Source organism: Triticum urartu, chromosome 1A, assembly GCF_056163025.1.
Source record: "Triticum urartu cultivar PI428250 chromosome 1A, HENAU_Tu73, whole genome shotgun sequence".
NCBI lineage: Eukaryota > Viridiplantae > Streptophyta > Magnoliopsida > Poales > Poaceae > Triticum > Triticum urartu.
Genome location: NC_141873.1, coordinates 191,735,163 through 191,750,092, shown reverse-complemented (window position 1 = coordinate 191,750,092; position 14,930 = coordinate 191,735,163). Strand labels below are relative to the sequence as shown.

General features: G+C 44.9%; 1 protein-coding gene across 1 annotated transcript; it reads left to right on the top strand.

The window, feature by feature from the left end:
- Window positions 1–411: 411 nt before the first annotated feature.
- Window positions 412–12,999, top strand: LOC125554438 (serine/threonine-protein kinase EDR1). Its single transcript, XM_048717996.2, has 13 exons — window positions 412–896; window positions 1,763–2,179; window positions 3,171–3,274; window positions 7,889–9,084; window positions 9,331–9,371; window positions 9,571–9,639; window positions 9,758–9,858; window positions 10,737–10,815; window positions 10,896–10,994; window positions 11,087–11,155; window positions 11,257–11,306; window positions 12,196–12,372; window positions 12,470–12,999. Exons 1-13 carry the CDS (start codon window positions 531–533, stop codon window positions 12,597–12,599), a joined length of 2,898 nt encoding a protein of 965 aa, XP_048573953.1. The 5' UTR covers window positions 412–530; the 3' UTR covers window positions 12,600–12,999.
- Window positions 13,000–14,930: the final 1,931 nt, after the last annotated feature.

The window sequence follows — 14,930 nt, the reverse complement described above, 5'->3', positions numbered from 1 at the left end:
TTTGGATTATAGGCCCATGTAGCTGTACGTGCAAGGCGCACACACATGTAGTTGTGCATACATTTTCTAAAAAAAAAGCAGTTGTACGTGTAAGATTGTACGCTCTCATCCTCACGCTGCCGTCGCTATTTGCCTCGTATGGACGTACCGCTACCGCCTTACGTTTAGCGCTCGGGTGGACTTAGCAGAGAATGTGTGATGGGTTTTTTTGCCAGTGAGCTAAAGCAGGGGTAAAAGCGACTTTTCATGTTGCACTTCACGATGTTAGTCGCCAAAACTCACAGAAGTGTCATGAAGGGAACAAAATAAATTTTATGTGTTAAAAAGGAAAAAAATATTTTTCAGGGCCAAAAAAGAAACCAAATTTAAGAAAGGAGCAAATAAAGAATTCTCTCTTCATTAAACCCCCCTCACTTTCCGCGTCTTCACCATTTCCGCCCACTCACATCCGCGATCACATCGCCAAACTGAAATAACCAAGAGAGGAAATATTTTCGAAACCCAAACCCTAGGTGCTCGTGGGGAGCGCCATGAAGATCCCGTTTGTGACCAAGTGGTCGCACAGATCCAGCGAGCCCGCGGGGCCGTCGAATTCGGCTGCAGCGCAGCAGCAGCAGCAGCAGCAGGCGCCGTCGTCTCCATCGTCGCCGTCTCCTCCTCCTCCCGTGGCGTCGACAGAGGCGGCAGGGGATGAGTTCATTTTGCAGGAGGAAGAGTACCAGATGCAGCTGGCGTTGGCGCTATCAGCGTCGGCGTCGGGCGCCGAGGGCGCTGGGGATCCCGACGGGGAGCAGATCAGAAAGGCGAAGCTGATGAGCCTCGGGAAGGGCCACCCGGTCATCAACAGCGATCGTGGCGGGGGAGACACCCCGGAGTCGCTCTCCCGCCGTTACAGGGCGAGTATCCAAATCCTGTTAATTCCTTCAGTAGAGTTGCTGGTGACTACAATCATTTTTGTATTAGAATATATTATCTCCTGGACGCATTAACACCAAACAAGGCCAATTTATCCCTTTCTAGGGAACCAAGGCTTAACAGTATGTGAGATAAGCATTTAGAAGGTAGGGTTCAGCTAATTGGAGATCTTATTGCAGTTGTAACACTTCCATCGATAAATTCCATCATGTCAAGCAGAAAATTGAAAATTGAGTAAATATGAATTCTGCTTTGAAAAATGAACATAGAAATAAAGGTTGCAGCATTGCTTGGTTGACCACACACATTCATTTGAGCAGACACTTGTAGTTGCACGATGATTACATGAATGAACGTATGTGGAGAGACAAACACAACATGCTCACAGTGACATAAACATGCACATGAGACAAAACAGCAGGCACGACAATGTGTCCATGCTTCCTTGAGAAAATTGCTTGTGTTGTTTTGTGTCCTTCAACCACGCAATGTTTATGTGTTGAACTCTCTCCCTTGCCATGCTTTTGACTTATAAACTGGACCTGGACTCATTTGTTACTGAACTTTTAGAAAATCCTTTGGTCTTCATTCGTGTTCTATCATCCATTTTGAGCATAATATGCCAAAGTGATATTATCATATAGAAATGGCTCACCTTGTCGGGGAAGTTTTGCAAACCACTAGGCAATATTTTGTGCTATCTTACAGGCAGGATCTTCATTGCCAACTACCTGTTCATAGTTACAGGACACTTGATGAGCGGGTGTTGTTCACCTCTGATTTCTGTATATTTTGGTGCTAGCTTTGTTGATCTGTCCATTCTAACTATTATTTCTATTTTGTTTAGGACTATAACTTTCTTGATTACAATGAGAAAGTAATTGATGGATTCTACGACGTATTTGGCCTCTCTGCGGGATCATCTGGGCAGGGCAAAATACCTTCACTGGCAGAGCTTCAGATGAGCATTGGGGATCTTGGATATGAAGTAATTGTGGTCGACTATAAATTTGATAATGCTCTGCAGGAGATGAAGGAAGTAGCAGAATGCTGCCTGTTGGGCTGTCCTGACACTACAATATTGGTGCGACGAATAGCTGAAGTTGTTGCAGATCACATGGGTGGTCCAGTGATCGATGCAAATGAAATGATCACTAGGTGGTTGAGCAAAAGCATTGAGCAGAGGACATCACACCAGACAAGCCTTCTGCATATTGGCAGTATAGAGATAGGCTTGTCTCGCCATCGTGCCTTACTTTTCAAGGTCATCTCTCTCTCTCTCTCTCTGAGTGAAAATGTTCCTTCTCCCAAAGTTACGGAAGACGTGTGGAGTGGCCATGACCAATTCTTCACTTGCTTCCTGGCTACTAACAGATGAGAATTTAACAAAAATGCTTATGTTTTATCTTTTATGTAATAAACAAATTAAACCAGAAATTTAGCACTGTGTTTATATCCATAAGCAATTTAGTAAGGATATTGGTCATTATGCTGCAAATTGTCGTATCTATGAACAGTTTATTTCCGCCACCTTCTGTGATGTTATTCCTTTGAGGCATCTTATGGATTAGACTGTGTTACTGTCCCATGAATGATTACAGTGTCTACCTTTATTTAGAGTGAAGTGCACCATAGGCACCTAAACTTGCAAGAGTATCACTTGGATCTTGAAAATTTACATACATTTATGTCCCTAAACAAGTGGTCACAAAGGTCCTACTCCTATTTGCTTGGATGGAGATAAGATTTTTAAGCTTCATGCACTAGCCAACGCAACCAAAAGTCCGACTAATGGAAAGGGCTAGGCAATCCACATATACACTTCAACAAAGATAATGCCTGGGCTTAATCTTTTTTGGTATTACTTAGCAAGCATATGCTGATATTTTAGCTTCGTCAGTTTGCCATTGCCATGCCATAAGTTATGACACACTTACAGTTTTAGGGATCTAGATATGCAACCTGCAAGCTCGTAAGTGATACATTAGTGCTTGCACAGTGACGAATGGTGCATTTTATCTTTTATTTTCTTTGGTAAATAAGTTTGGAACCATATTGTTGGTTTTAAGCAGAATTATGAAGTGACTTTGTTCACTTAGATTTTTGTAAATGATTTGAACATTAGATAACCAAACCTGGTGAAGTAATGTAGGAATTTGTTTGCATATGTGTGAACTCTCTTCCACATGGCTTGACAACTAGCGCATGATCATGGAGCATATTTGCTCATGTCTTACATTTATGTGTTATTGCAGATTCTTGCTGATATTGTTGGTATCCCTTGTAAGCTGGTTAAAGGGAGTCATTACACTGGTGTTGAAGATGACGCTATTAACATAATAAAGATGGATGACAAAAGGTATTTACATATTTAATCATCAATTATTAGCAGTTTTATCATTTGTGCCACCAGTTGTGTGCCACTACTCAGTTTTGCCACTAGAAGTTTCAGCTGCTAAAAAATGATCATTCTGTTAGATGCGTGCCAACAAATGCCATCCTGAACTGTTACAGTCCGGCCCAAGGCTGTTGACCATGAAAATTGGCGAAAACTACTTGCCAGCCGCGCCGTCTCTCTATCTTACTATGTCGTGTGGGTCCTACTATCAGCCAACAGACAAAGAAATTAGTTGGAAAGTAATAGAAGAAAAAAATAGACGACGCATGTCGACCCTAAGAGACCTCAGGTGTGCCTCATACAGAGGAACAAACCACTCAAACTGAAGCCAAGTTTTGTTTAGTCTAGGTAAGGCAATTTCAGGTGACAATAATCATGCTATGCATGAGAATAGGCATCGGAACTCACTACAACATTGTAGGGAGAAAGCATAGGATGTGTTGAAATGTTCGAGGTTTTGCTTGCCTGTTGAACAAGTAGCCTGGTACATGGTCAGTCCTTGCTCGTAGCTCACGTCATCTTCGGATCCTATTCGAGAAAAATCATAAACACTGAATCAATGTTTTTGGCTACTCATTTGCTTTAAAAGCGGTGTTTTTTTGGTTACCCTAGCCACATATGCGGTGGTTCTGAGCAATTTACTCTTGTGGTTTGAAGCTCGGGGTCGATTGTACTTGTTTTTCCCGAAAAAGAGGATAAACCCCGGCCTCTGCATCAGAACGATGCATGCAGCTATATATTGTTAACAGTGCAAAATCCAGCGGCCGAACACCATCGACCCGGAAATAAAGCGGAAAACAAACCCTGAGGCCGTATACCTTGCGACAGTAACTCCCCCAGATAGCCACTAACCCTATGATACAAGACACAACATAAACGAAAAATACACAACTGCTAGGCTACGCCTTCAAGAAGGAATCGCCGCACGTGCGCCAATGATGGTTGAGTCCACCACAAGGTTGAACTCCGGATTCTCATCCCCAAAGCCAAGCTTCAATCCACCACCTTCAGCAAGGACACGACACATGAGCGCGACGACATAGCCCGATTAGAGATCTTGTGTTTCCACCGGAGTGCATAAACTCGTCGTTGAAGTTGTTTGTACCATCCGTCCATATCCGTCTACCGACGCCTCGATAGCGGATACCTTCAGAGGAGACAACGGAAGACAAAGACGTCCCATACCGCCCGCCTCCTGCTATTGTCGCACCACCTTCGATCCAACAACAATTGGCTAAACATGACACCTCCGCCAAAGCCATCGTGCATCACCTGCCGGAAGCAGGCATGGCTTGACGTCTTCGTATAAGATGTCGTGCGTAGCATCCGCCGGTAGCGCATCCACCGGTGGCTTCACCTGCCGACGACAGGCACCGCCCGACAACTCCGAAAGAGGCACATGTGTCATCTGCCGAGCCGCATCGAACCCGATCTATTGATGGAAGGGACGTCGAATACCGCCACCAGCCTCAGAAGGCCGTTACTACCTCGAGATCCTGTCTCTGAGTCGCTCACACGACCCCGGAGTCCGCCGCCGTTGATGAAGAGGGGCCGCCACCCCGATTCCGGGCACTACATGGAGCACCCACCGTCGCGCCAGCCGCTGTCGTCACCCATACAATGACAACCGCTGTCGCGATCCCGCATCAAGCGCCGTCGATGCCGGAGGAAGCTCCGGCCGCCACACGGGTCCTGCGACGAGCCCGGACTCGGGATCCCAAGATCCGCCACAAGGACCCACCACCTGGCTATCATCCTTGATAGAGGGGACGCCGCCACCACCATGGCCGGATCCGGGCCAGCCGTCGCCGTTGCCACGCCAAGACCGGATCCGGGCTGGACGCCGCCAGCCCCACCTCCATCCTCTAGCCACGCCAAGCGGAACGCCACGCCATGCCCAGCCGATCTCCACCCGCCTTGCTAAACGCCGCCGCCGGGAGCCGCCGTGCCGCCGTGCCTTGGATCAACATGACACCATCGTCGAAGCCGTTGTTCCGCGCCGCGTGACATCGAGCGAGGAGAAGGGAAATCCCCGCCGCCGCCTACGCCGACCAGATCGGCGGCGCGCACCGGCGGCGGCGAGGGAGGGAGCTGGAGGAGGACTAGCCCCGGCGGCGGCTAGGGTTCGCCCCCTCGGTCGCTCGCGGGAGCGACTCAAGGCGGTACGCGAGGGGCTTGAGGGGGTACTTGTGGAGGTCCAGGTCTTTGAGTGAGGCAGCGACGATGGCAGGGTTTCAGATCTGGGAAGAATGTGGTGATCCAACGATGTGATTGGTGAAGCGGGCAGTGGCAGTCGGGCCCATGTCGTACGTCGTGGCAGCGGAGGTGTTGCTCGCTGGAAGAGGGCGGCAGGGGCGCGAAACTACTGTTGCAGACGAAGGTGAAGGGGGGGTCTGGCTTGTCGAGTTGTGGAGGTGGTGGTGCATGGGGCAGTGGGAGATGACGAGGCTCAGTCAAGGAGGGCCGGTGCTGCTCGAGGTGGAGGATCCATGGCCGGTGTCGGTTGGAGGACGCATAAGGAGGGTCGGCACCGGTGGCTGGATGGCCAAGCTCGGGCATGGCGCTTGGCCTGTCGAGAAAGGAGAGAGGAGCGAGGCAAGGCACGGTGGCCAGTGGCGGATGGGGAGCCGAGTGGCGGAGGCGAGCGCGGTGCAACCTGCTTGGGTAAGCAGAGAAAAACGAGAAAAGGAGCGAGAGGGAATGGAGGTGGAGGCGTCGGGGAAGTGCGGGATGGGCCGGCCTAATGTGCGTCTGTGAGCTAAACTGTGCCTAGGTGTTGGACAACTAAGAAGCGCCCAAATGGGCCGGCTGTGAACATTGACAAGAATTTTTTCCCCCATTTCTTTTCAGAAATAAATAGGATAGGACTGGAATGGTCAAGATCAGTGCCAAGTAGACACACAAGGATCAGGGGGAGAATGTTAGCAGTAATCATTGTGTTATTTTTTAATGCTCCTTCCGTACCAAAATATAAGACCGTCTTATATTTTGGTACGGAAGGAGCATTACTTAGCTAGGGAGTAGTAGTAGGTCAGCTGGAGCATCCTTAGTAAGTAGGGCAGTGTATGCATCTAGACAGCTACTACATCCATCCGGGTTTATAGAGCCCTTGAGCCACCAAACAGCGTCCGGATTTACTAGGCCGCATGCGAGTAATTCACGGGAGTTGTTAACTAAGCCTAATTAATGGACGCTCTCGTTTCTCTCTTCCAGCCAATGCATGCAGCAACCACATGAGAGAGGACTGGGCATGCATGTGGCCCTCAGACAGAAACCTGGGGGATGCAAGCGGCCGCCCCGATTTTCTAGCGATTAATGCGATGCTCTCTTTCCATGAGTGCTCCACGCTGGTTGGTTGTTGCCACGACCGATACTTTGCCTTGGTCCTGCTGCTTTGGCTCTCAGGACCTATAAACCAGGATGGAGGTAGTAGTAGTCAATTTGGCCTTTGCATGTAATAGCAGCTGCTAGAGCTGCATGGTTGGTTTAGCATTAGGAACCGGCTTCCCCATGTACTATATATAGACCTGAGCGCAGCAGTACAAGCCACAGCTTCAGAAATCAAATTATCCTGTGTTCAGCCCCAGCTCCCCAGCTCCCCTCTACTTCTATACTTCAGCCTATTTCTAACACAAAACATGTTGGGGTAGGCTAGAGGTGAAACCCATAAGATCCCGCAACCAACTCATGGCTCTGGCACATGGATAGCTAGCTTCGACTCATGGCTCTTTGGTGATGCTCCAATCCTTCAGGTCTCTCTTAACGGACTCCTCCCATGTCAAATTCGGTCTACCCCGCCCTCTCTTGACATTCTCCGCACGCTTTAGCTGTCCGCTATGCACTGGAGCTTCTGGAGACCTGCGCTGAATATGCCCAAACCATCTCAGACGATGTTGGACAAGCTTCTCTTCAATTGGTGCTACCCCAACTCTATCTCGTATATCATCATTCCATACTCGATCCTTCATTTCTAACACAATGCACAATATACACAAAACATAGACATTCTCATTTGTTTTGGAATATTCTGTACTTTAACTTCATATTTTTTTTCCAACATAACATCTTCCTAAATGCCTTTTCAGATGTAGTACTTAGCCGCTATTCTTTTATATTTAACTTGAGTTTTGTAGTATATATCACAGAGCCATCGAATATTCTTTAGCTATAACTTGATTTTCAACGATATGAATGATAGGAATCAAATCTACACTTCATACTTAATGCAAATGTGACTCTGAATATGGACGTTACCCTATTATAATAAGTTATATCAATATTTGCTTATCGTAACTCGCGAGGCACGTGTAACTTACTACTCCCTCCGTCTGGAAATACTTGTCATCAAAATGGATAAAAGGAGATGTATCTAGATGTATTTTAGTTCTAGATACATTCCTTTTTGTCCATTTTGATGACATGTATTTTCGGACGGAGGGAGTAGTTATTAATAGTTCATAGGACTAGATTCTGAGTGTCAAAATAACGCATGAATAACCATCCACCCCTATTGTAAACATTAAGCTTTAGTTTAATTGTCAGTTGCTTCTGCTGATTTGTTGTCTGTATTTGCAGGGAGTTTTTGGTGGATGTTATGGCTGCTCCAGGGACTCTCATTCCAGCAGATGTCTTTAATTCAAAGGGTACTCCATTCAACTTCAGTCAAACATTGGGTCAGAATCAGGTGGTGGAGTCAGCAAGTAACATCGAAGATGACCCAGTTGCATTACAGTCAGAGCATAAACATAACCAAGGGCATATGTTTGCCAATAATAATCGGATCTCAGTCAATCTATCAAGCTATGAGAATACAATGACCGCTGGAAGTAGTGCTAGTGAACCTGGGACATTGGACCCTAGGATGCAATTAGGTAAAACATCAACTTTGCCTAGTGCTCCTTCCAAGCAGAAGAAGAATCTGCAATTGATTACAGACTCTCATGAAACTGAAGAGTCCCGAAAACTATTTGTGGAGTTCGATCCTTTCAATGCTATTGAATCTGGGAAAAGCTCATTGGCATTCAAGGGATTAAATAATAGAAACAATGAATTCCAAAGGCGTAGAGAGAATGTAGTCCCACCATCTGTAAGATCTCAACAGCCATTGGTGATGAAAAACTGGTCTGCTTGCAATGACATTTCCAACAACAAGCAATACAATGTTGCTGATGGGTCAGTTCCTCGGAGAAATGCCACTGACAATGCATCGTCATCTCAGTTGGCGTTGTCAACTGCAAAGCATTACAATTCCAATGTTAGAGAGCTAAACGATAGAGTGTATGCAGCACCTGCTCGTAATTATGACAACAAGATAGTTGGTACCTCGGCTATGGCCAAAGCATTGACTGGAGAGTGCCCTGACAGATCACAGGTGCCACCTGGTCTTTATTATGACAAGATGCTTGGTACCTCTTCTATGAATGCAGCTTCTACATCCGGAATCGGGAAAGTTGCCGAAAAGGACCCTCATAATGATCCGGGAAAAGGTCCCATCTATTCTAGATTTGATGGTGAACTTTCTAAAAATGCTCAAGGATTTACTTCCGAAAGGGATGAGCACAAGGAAAATTGTGGCAGTCATGACCACAAAATGTTACATCCTGATCCAAGAAAGTCCCTTCTTGACAGATTCATGGACAGGCCAAGGCAGAGCATAGAATGTGTTTTTCCATCCCAAGTTGGATCAAATAAGGCTGACATGGTGTTGGATGAAGTGTCTGAATGTGAAATCCTTTGGGAAGATCTTGTAATCGATGAAAGAATTGGCATAGGTACATAAATCCATTTTGACCTATCGTCTAGTTATATTTTCACTTATTGAGTTGAATGTAGGTTGCAGGGTCACTTGCCATACAAATTGACAAGGAGTTTGCACTGAGCACAAAAACATACTCTAAATTTCTTGTACTGTAAAATCATAAGCATGTATAATCCTTTTGTCTATTGCGTGATATGAACCATTTTGTTCCTATGTTGTATCATATGGCGACTAAAGGAGCATTTCTTGCAACTTTTAGGTTCATATGGAGAAGTCTACCATGCTGATTGGAATGGAACTGTAAGTAGTTTGTCTTGTTTAACTTTATTGGAAGATACCGTTGAGCTTAGTGCTCCAAAGCTCATTTACAAGCATTATCAACTGATTACATAACTGAAAAGTAACATACAGATAACCTTTCAAAGCATGGTCTGTTCTGCTATTTCTTCTGATGGGTCTGCTTATCATGATGGTAAATTTGACGTTTTTTAATATACAGGAAGTAGCTGTAAAGAAGTTCTTGGATCAAGAGTTCTATGGTGATGCTTTAGAGGAATTTCGTTGTGAAGTAGGTGAAAGATGATGCTTTTTATAACCAATACTTCCCTGAAAATTGAACTTCTACCGTCATTTGATTTCACTTTTTTTGAAACCTTTGCTAATCCAGATATCTTTCCATTTAATAGGTGAGGATTATGCGTCGGCTCCGTCATCCAAATATTGTTCTCTTTATGGGTGCAGTAACACGGCCTCCACACTTATCTATTGTATCAGAATATCTTCCAAGGTATTGAAAGTTTGTGTTTTTACATATGAGCTAGGACATAACATGTGTAGTCATTTAGCTTGGTCAAGATAACGGGGCACCAGTTATAGTGGGTACTGATGCAACAATGCAAATACTACATGCATGTTTAAAATTTTGAATGAGAGAATGCTGAATATGATGCATGTAATGAATGAGATAACATTATGGCACCCAGCTTTACATTAATGTATGTACGTACTCTGGCCGTTGATTAAGGTTGGAGATGTTTAATGCACAGCTGATAAATTGAGAATGTTATGAGAGAAGAGTACCCTCCCATAATTTCTTTGGAACAGAGACAGAGAGGGAATACATTGTGTGCTAGTGTGTGCCTGTGTGGTGATGAATAAATAAAGGGAGAGAAGACAAATAGTTGCATGGTGTGAAAAATATCACTGTACATGCATAGTTGCACACCCGAAATGGAGTAACTACTTTACGATTTTACATCATTCCTTGGGCTATGTAAATGTACTGAAAATTTCCACAAAATAATGTTCAGTTATGCACTATGTCACTTTCATAATATGTGAAGCTTTTAATTAATGTGCATATTTAAGCAATATTTTTCATGTCGAAGTACACGGAAGGACCCTTAAGTAGTATCTCGAGCACGTAAAAATGTGTAATAAAGTAGGGGGCATTGTAGGTTTGATAGGGGCATTTTGATTTTTTTCTTTGGTATTTTGGGATAGATCTTGTGAATAAAACTTGGAAGTACCAAGTATTGTGAAGCAGACAGTTTATAAGTCGAACCTATTATTACCATTCCATTCAACACTTCTGTTTTGGCCGGTGATGAATCAAACAGTTCCCATTTCAACATTGACATTCATCTAACTGTTATTTTCTTTCAGGGGAAGCTTATATAAGATCATTCATCGCCCTAATTGCCAAATCGACGAGAAGCGTAGGATTAAAATGGCCCTTGATGTGGTAATGGTGAAACTTGGATGTTATAGTTTCATGTTTATTTCCATGTGTATGTCCATATTATGATTATGCTCTCTCTGTAGGCCAGAGGCATGAATTGTCTTCATACCAGTGTACCAACAATTGTTCACCGGGATCTAAAATCACCAAACTTGCTGGTTGACGATAATTGGACTGTGAAGGTATCTACCTGCTTCAGGACCAAAGCATGAACTCTTATTCCTTTAGTTTCTAGATAGTTGTTACTGTTAGCTAACAAAGTACATCTACACAGGTCTGTGATTTCGGACTTTCACGTCTGAAGCACAGTACATTTTTGTCATCAAAATCCACTGCCGGGACTGTAAGTAATTAATAGTCATTGTGGAATGACTTTTGTATATTAGTTCTTACAGAAACTTAAATTGATCCTCTGTTAAAATTTGTCGTTTCCCCTTATACCAGCCTGAGTGGATGGCACCAGAGGTTTTGCGGAATGAGCAATCCAATGAGAAGTAAGTGATCTTTGAGGTCTTTCTCAAATACTTATATTTGCGAGCTTTTAATATTTTCACAAATTTCGTATGCATTGCTTGAGTTTAGCCTAGATAAAATCTCAGTTTGACCTAAATAAGCTTAAGGCTAAATGCTGTATGTGCTAAGTATGCCTTTGTTGGTCAACTGCTGGTCATGTTCATACCTGTGATTTGTCATGCAAGTACATTGCTATCTTTCTGAAACATGCTATTTGTAGCTCCTACGATATTCCAAATTCCACAAACTCCGCTTGTCTAAGTCTCTCTTCTCCATTCATTATAGTACAAGTTGTGATAGAGAGATGGATGGTTATTATGCACTCCCTCTGTTCCTAAATATAAGTCTTTTTAGAGATTCCAATACGGACTACATACGGAGTAAAATGAGTGTATTTTTAGGAACGGAGGGAGTAGGTAACTAGGTACTGTGGATTATGAGGTGTATTGCTAAGTTTGGTGAGGTATTTTGTGATCTAAGTTTAGTTGCATGTACCATGTAGCATTTTTAGATTTATTTACATCACTTGTATCCTGTCATGGCGTCAGGCTGTTGTCTAGAAGCTGATAACTTGTCATGTGAGATCACCTGTTCCCCAGTTCTCTCTTCGTGGTCTAGACCGTTTGAGGGGCTCATGCCTTCGAACGATCTGATCTTCGTAAAACATTGTAACCCCCCCCCCAAAGAGCACAGAACTATGTGTGGCCGAACATCAAATGTGAAGGACCTGTATGAATAAGAACTGTTATTATGTGTTAGAACTCGGATATGTGTGAAAATTCAGCTTAATATCTACACTGGCCCATTATTTCTCTTTGCGCACTGCAAACATCACATTTACAACTACACTCATTCTTGAAAGTTTTCCAGGTGTGATATTTACAGCTTTGGTGTTATCCTGTGGGAGCTAGCAACACTAAGAAAGCCATGGCATGGGATGAACCAAATGCAAGTTGTGGGCGCAGTTGGCTTCCAGGACCGACGGCTTGACATTCCAAAAGAAGTAGATCCTATAGTTGCATCAATTATACGTGATTGCTGGCAGAAGTAAGTTTTCTCAGTATAAGCTAAGTTCTTCTCTTTAAAGAAAAATCTTTACATGCAAACTTACACGTGTTTTTCTACCATCATTTTCATTTGCCAGGGATCCAAACTTGCGTCCTTCTTTCATCCAATTAACTAGCTACCTGAAGACATTGCAAAGGCTTGTAATCCCTTCACATCAGGAGACAGCGAGCAACCATGTACCCTATGAAATATCTTTATATCGGTGAACCGCACATCTCTACCCCGGGGTTGTCACCCACCAAGTGTGAATAAGCAGTAATTATGATTTTGTCACCATATTCGGGTCCAGTAGTCTGCAAATGCATGGCTTGATTGAGAGCCCCAGTCCCAGTCTAGATAGCATTCACCCCGCTGTTGCAAGCAAAAGCTCTGCTGCGGGGTATGTACAGTACATATAGGCGGATCAGATGAAACGGCAAGAGGAGAAAATTATACCGTTCCACATTTAGGTGGAACTGTGGATTGTGGAGTGACAGGGAGAGGGAAATGTGTAACTGTGGGACGAGTTAGTTGCATCACAAATAAGCTGGCAATCTGGAGCAGTGTGCATTGCGTGGTTGATTACTTTCTGCCATACTGAAATAAAGGTCACTTCAGTTTGTGTTTTGGTTGGAAAGATACCAAGTAGTAGTAGTTGAAAATAAAAATACTCAATTTGATTCGTTGAGGCTGTGCATTTAGTTAAAATTTGTTTCAAGCAGCTGTTTATGTTTGATAATTCCTGAAATTCACATGTTTTGCATATTTTTCAATGCTATTCAAGGGTAATTGCATCGCAAGAATTTAGATAGTTTTAGTGTACAACATTTTCCCACAGTTCTGAAGAGTAATATTTTAAGGTATTACGTAACAGTACCTATTATGCAACGAGATGATGATCACTAATGTGCACAAGTCTCGATAGGATAGGTACGCAAAATGGTCTATGGTGGTTATCAATGCAATGAAAAGGAAGTACACAAAGGTGTTGTCGAGTTTACTGTCCTTGCTTACGGTTGAGGGTGTCAAAATGATGTGGTCGTTGTCGATGGCGAGTCCGTGGCGAAGATGAGTGGTGATGGTGTCGATGTCAAACCGTCTCTAAGTTGCCGAAACGCGTTAGGAAACAAAAATCGCAACTCAAATTCTCAAAACAAAGCGTGTCAAAATTGTAAAGAGTTGGTAGCGGGTAAGCGGTGGTGGTATGCGGAAGTGATGGTGGTATGCCCGGTCAAAAATTTGCGAGAGTTAGGCGGGAAACGGAGCGGTGGATGGGGCTGTTGCTGCCAGGGGCGGATGTGCAGGCTAGCGGGCCGGATGTCCTGGTCCTGGCTCCGTGGACGAACTCGGTGGATCTCGTGGAAAGAGAAAATTTTGGGGCAAAAACCGAGAGATTGCATGGATGGATTTGGGAGAAAATTTAGGGGAAGCTAGATCTACGAGTAACACATCAAATCCACCAATCAAATCCAACAAAACTTCATCACACCAACAAATCACAAAAAATTTGGGAGGGCTATTTTTGCGGGGATTTTCAAAATTGGGGCAAAAATCAACAAAACAAGGCTAGAAAACAAGGGTAGGGGCTCCAAATTCATGATCAACCAAGGCTCATGATACCAAGATGATCATGAGCAAGCTGGCTCTGATACCAAGATGATGTAGGGTGGAAACCCTAGGGCCGATCTTTCATGATTGGAGCGGATCCTACAAAGAACACAAGGGGAAACGCAAGGGAAACGAGAGGAAACACTCAAACCAATGAGGGACGATCACACATGTGCTAGATCCATGAACATAAAGAGTGATACAAGATCCAAACGCAACAAAGGACGATACAAGAGGCGGTAGTTCTTCTTCGTGAGGAGGTCTTGAGGGGTCTTCCAGTTAGGGGTCTTGAATCCACTTGGGGGATCTTCTCCATAGAGGTCGTGAACTCCGATGGAGAATGTATCAAGTGGATGAGCAAAGCTCTGTCTCTCAAATGAGCTAATCCTTTGCTAACCCTAGAAAAGTGGAGGAGGGGTAGTATATATAGTCTAGGGGGGCGAAGGGGTACACTTTGCGCAGACAGGGGAGGCCGGATGTCCGGGCATCGGGCCGGATGTCCAGGCCTTCGCGAGGAGCCGGATGTCCGGGCTGGCGGGGTCCGGTCTTGGTGCTCTCTGGATAGGCGTGGTCCGGATTTCCAGGCCAGGGGCCGGATGTCCGGCGGCTCACGAAGAGCCGGATGCCGAGGCCTTTTACCGGATGTCCGGGCTGACGGGGTCCGGCTTCAGTGGTGTTTTGTGATGGGCGTCGGATTTCGGGCGGGGGCCGGATGTCTGGGCTAGAGTCGGGCCGGATGTCCGGGCCCTGTAGCTCGACGGCTGGGCGGCTGCTGGTGACACTTCCAAGGGCCGGATGTCCGGGTCCTGGGAACTTCTCCGGTTCCTTCCGTCGTTCCTCCTCATCCTTGTACTTTGGGACTTGTTCGTCTTCACGCGCATCTTCGAGAGGGCCTTCTTGATACCTGATCATGCACAACATCCCGGACTTAGGTAGTAGGCATGTCTCGA

Bases quoted from the DNA above. Each gene is read 5' to 3' on its own strand.
- LOC125554438 (XM_048717996.2), top strand. From the start codon at position 531: ATGAAGATCCCGTTTGTGACCAAGTGGTCGCACAGATCCAGCGAGCCC. The intron at 3,275-7,888 runs GTATTTACATAT...CTGTATTTGCAG, and splicing joins ATAAAGATGGATGACAAAAG to GGAGTTTTTGGTGGATGTTA. The intron at 11,156-11,256 runs GTAAGTAATTAA...CCCTTATACCAG, and splicing joins CAAAATCCACTGCCGGGACT to CCTGAGTGGATGGCACCAGA.